The 2041-nt window shown below is 48.9% G+C and overlaps 1 protein-coding gene across 1 annotated transcript; it reads left to right on the forward strand.

The window, feature by feature from the left end:
* Positions 1-1251: 1251 nt before the first annotated feature.
* On the forward strand, positions 1252-2041 carry LOC102250725 (putative methyl-CpG-binding domain protein 3-like 3). Its single transcript, XM_005866854.2, has one exon. The coding sequence runs from the start codon at positions 1258-1260 to the stop codon at positions 2023-2025; it is 768 nt and encodes a 255-aa protein (XP_005866916.1). The 5' UTR covers positions 1252-1257; the 3' UTR covers positions 2026-2041.

Here is a 2041-nt window from a genome sequence, read left to right on the forward strand (position 1 = left end):
ACCCCCACCCCCACCCCCCGCCAAGGCTGCTGGTACCTACATCATCCTTCTCCAGCATGCGCAGGATCTGTTTTGTTTCTTCGTCTGTCTCTCTCTTCTCTTTTTTGATGTTGATGATATGAGAGGGCCCCATGTCCGACACATCCACTGTCTTATCCCAGTTCCCCTTTTTCTTCATCATTTCAGCTGGGCCCTGCTCGAAGATGGAATGGGACTGGATCACTTCTGGTCGACCCCGGCCCCGTCCATGACCCTCTCGTTGTCGGTCTCTATCCCTTCCACGCTTCTCCTTCTTAATGGTCACTTCTTCCTTGGGTTCTTCCTTGATCTTCCGACTGATATTTGGAGTGAAGGTTTTCTTCTTGACTCCCCCGAGGGTGAGATCCCTGGAGCGGATGGAGGGAAGGCGGCCCAGGATGAGGTGTGGCGCCAGCCGCTGTCCAATAAGCCCCCGGGCGCCAGAGAGGAGGGCGCGGGGCACTCCCGGAGCCCTGGGCTCACCCGCGGCCTTTCCTCCCGACATGTCTCGACTTCAGCTCCTGGGCGGCCCGCGGCCGACCCTAGGTCTCTGCGTGAGGCGGAAGGCGGAAGTGTAGTTTGCTTTTTTATTGCTGTTGTTAATCCTCACCCGAGGCTATAATTTTTCCATTTATTTTTTGTTCAGAGAGAGTAGAAGGGAGGGAGAGAGAGAGAGAAACAGCAAATAAGAAAGACACGTTGATTGGTTGCCTCCAGCACAACACCAACAGTGGCAAGGGATCAACGAGGCTATCCAGGTATGTGCCCTTAAGTGGATTAGAACGCTCCACCCTTCAGCCCAAGGCTGATGCTCAAACCCTTGAGTAAAACTGGATTAGAGCTATTGGCTGTATTATGTATTATATAGAATTATAAGTAAGTATTTTGGATATTCTCTTAATAAACATTTAAACAGTCTCTATGGTTTTCTATTGAGATAAACTGCATGGAAATTTTTGTGCATAGAAACTTCCATTCCTGCTCTTTTTCTTTTGAAACACATAAGAATTATTTTATTAGTGTTTTTTTATGTATTTTTATTGATTTCAGAGAAGAAAGGAGAGGGAGTGAGAGATAGAAACATGAGTGATGAGAATCATTGATCATTCAAATGTTGATAGAAACTGCAAATACCACCCCATCCACAAGTGCATTACTTTTTGAAAACAGTAACAGTATTGAACTGTGTCAATAATCCCATCTTTTTGTTTGAATAAACTGATTAGGAACAAGGTGGATATGAGACAGGATTATCTACTGATGGGATTACCCACTCCCTTCCTCCATAAAAGGGGGAGCAGAGGAGAAAGCCACTGCAGTTTTCAGCAAGCTGTGTGCCTGTCAGGAGTGAACCAGCAACACAGCTCAGCAGCCATGGGGGAGCCTGGATCAATCATGAAGACAAACCAGCCTTCTCTGGGAAAGCTCCAGAGAAACATGATGCCCCAGACTTTAGCGAAGAAGAGACAACTGGTTTTAACCATGAGCAAGCGGAGACGTCGGGAAAGGTCTGAACTTCCTATGAGGCTGACCAGCTGCATTTTTAAAAGTGCAGTCACCAAAGGTTACTGCCATCCTGACAATGTGGTCAGGCGCAGGCAACAGGAGGAGACCTTGGAGAAGCCCCAGCAGATGAGTGCCTACAGGAGACTGCAGGGGCTCCAGGCCTGCAGCAGTGAAGGGGAACTTGTAAACACTTTGGAGGTGACAAATGTGATGAGAACAACTGCACCAGGAAGGGGGCGTGAAACTCTGGGCTGTGCTTGTCCTGGGTCTTTACACACCAGCCCCCAGCCCAGCCCAGCACAACTGTTACATGGGGTAGAGATGATCCCAGGAGCAGGTCTCTATGGCCCACAGCTTCTGTGCAGGCAACTGGTCACCCGTGGAGACATCCAGAGACAGAATCTCAGAGTGAGGAAAGCAAGAGAGAGACTGGCTGCGGCTTTGAGGGAAGACAGGCTGGCCAGGGAGGCAGAGAGCCAGGAGTCAAGAAGAACATTTTGATTTCATACAAATCTGA

Source organism: Myotis brandtii, unplaced genomic scaffold (assembly GCF_000412655.1).
Source record: "Myotis brandtii unplaced genomic scaffold, ASM41265v1 scaffold24, whole genome shotgun sequence".
Lineage (NCBI taxonomy): Eukaryota > Metazoa > Chordata > Mammalia > Chiroptera > Vespertilionidae > Myotis > Myotis brandtii.

Coding starts and splice junctions, on each gene's coding strand:
- LOC102250725 (XM_005866854.2), top strand. CDS start 1,258: ATGAGACAGGATTATCTACTGATGGGATTACCCACTCCCTTCCTCCAT.